This window comes from Sceloporus undulatus, unplaced genomic scaffold (genome assembly GCF_019175285.1).
Source record: "Sceloporus undulatus isolate JIND9_A2432 ecotype Alabama unplaced genomic scaffold, SceUnd_v1.1 scaffold_18010, whole genome shotgun sequence".
Classification (NCBI taxonomy): domain Eukaryota; kingdom Metazoa; phylum Chordata; class Lepidosauria; order Squamata; family Phrynosomatidae; genus Sceloporus; species Sceloporus undulatus.
This window is the reverse complement of record NW_024820925.1, coordinates 1-1841: the sequence shown is the minus strand read 5'-3', so window position 1 is coordinate 1841 and position 1841 is coordinate 1. Positions and strand designations below refer to the sequence as shown.

The 1841-nt window shown below is 44.2% G+C and overlaps 1 protein-coding gene across 1 annotated transcript; it reads left to right on the top strand.

Moving 5' to 3' along the window:
* Positions 1–6: 6 nt before the first annotated feature.
* Positions 7–1835, top strand: LOC121918580 (outer dense fiber protein 2-like). Its single transcript, XM_042444602.1, has 2 exons — positions 7–290; positions 629–1835. The coding sequence occupies exons 1-2, from the start codon at positions 30–32 to the stop codon at positions 800–802; spliced, it is 435 nt and encodes a 144-aa protein (XP_042300536.1). The 5' UTR covers positions 7–29; the 3' UTR covers positions 803–1835.
* The last annotated feature ends 6 nt before the right edge of the window (positions 1836–1841 follow it).

The following is a 1841-nucleotide window of genomic DNA, read 5'->3' as shown; positions in this document are numbered from 1 at the left end:
TGTGTGTGTGTGTATCAGGTGGTGGAGGAATGCTGTGTGTTGAATGTTTTCTGACCTTCCAAAAGTTGAGATCAGACTACCACTGTTACCAATCTCCTTTCCAAAGAGGAATCTTGGCTCCCCTCTCCCCCAAAATCAAACTCATTCTTTCTGCCTTGTTGCAGTTGGAGCAAACAAGAGAGCGAGCCGCAGCAAGGGAACGAACAGCACAGTCCAAGATACTGGATTTGGAGACCCAGCTGAGCAGGACAAAGACAGAAATGAATCAGTTGCGACGGAACAAGGATGACGTGAGTGCTGGGCAGAAACAGGGACTCCTCCTTTGAGAAAAGCTGCTTTGTCCAGCAAATGGAATGAGATTCTCAGCATCAGAGATTTTGGCAGTTAGATTTCATACCGCCCCTAAAGAAGGCCATTGAAATATATTTAAGCTGAAACACACTGAGCTGTTTCCAAAGTAAAACAGCCATCTATTGAGCACTTGGAGACATAGATATCTTAGAGTACGTTATCTTCTGACTGTGTCATTCTTTGCATGCCTAGCAAGCTCCTACTCTGATTGGAAAATGTTGTACTGGTGACATTGGTGTGGTAATGATGTGTTTGAATCCTTTGTGTCTTTCCACAGGCAGAACATAGATACCAAAGCCGCCTCCAGGACCTGAAGGATCGTCTTGAACAGTCGGAGAGCACCAACCGCAGCATGCAAAACTACGTCCACTTCCTCAAGTCTTCTTACGCCAATGTCTTTGGAGACAGTGCCTTGACAAGCTCCCCCATCCGCCCTCGGTCTCCCCTGTGATCAAACCCTTTCCCCTAAGCCTCTGATCCTCTCTTCTTACAGGCTCAGTTGGGTGGGGGCCTCTTTCGAAGCCATAGCTGACTCTGCCATCTGTTACTTTTGGAGTGGCAGGGACATCTTTTACTCAGGCAGGCTGCACCATAGGCTTATAAGATGGGCAGAGAGAGAGGTGCAGGGCACATTTTACCTTCCCCGGTCTTCTAGTGCCTTAACACAGGTTACATCTTTTGCGAGTAACCTGCAGGTTTGTAATTCAGCCTGTATTTTTAAAATGGGTGTTTTGTCAATGCTTTTGTCCAAGTTTTACAAGGTTCAAAGATCATGTTTATTAGATGCAGAGAAAATTGGATTTTTAAATCAATCCTTTGAAGAGTTGTTAACACAGAAAAAGCCGTGTCCATTAGCCACGTACCGTAGGGCCAGATGCATGGGGTACGAAATCCTTTTCTTCTATTTGTTGTAGTTATTCTAGGAGGCATCCATAGTAAGACTAAGTCATAGCCTACCACTGTCTGCAGAGTATCCTGCTTGTAGGAAAGGGCATTTTATATGCGCTGTTCTTCAGCAGAAATCCACAGGATCCATAGTTACAGATCTATATACTTTTGATCATCCACCTGTTTTCATATGTGTGACTTAGTGTTGAGCAGTGAGGTTTTATCTGTCAGGTGTGCATCTTACTGTTTTGTTTCCACTCTGATGTGTGTCTCTGTGTGACCTCTTAGTTGCCGTTATCCTGGAATAACTTCTGATCTGGAGTTGCATGTGCCAATCCCCATTGCGGGCGGACGCAAGGCTGAATTGCTTTTGATGTTCTCTTCTGGCTTGTGAAGTTAGGGAGAAACTGATTGTTTGCGGAAAGCACAAACGTAACACTTATGTCTTCCCAATATTTGATGCTTTTTAATGGTTTTGCGTTGTGGTTGTGTGGGTGAAGGTGGAGGGAAAAACCAGCCGACTGCATTGCTGTTTTGAATTTTTACTATTTATATATGAGACCATCGAACCTATATTTGAGTTTAACGTGTGACTTTTTAAA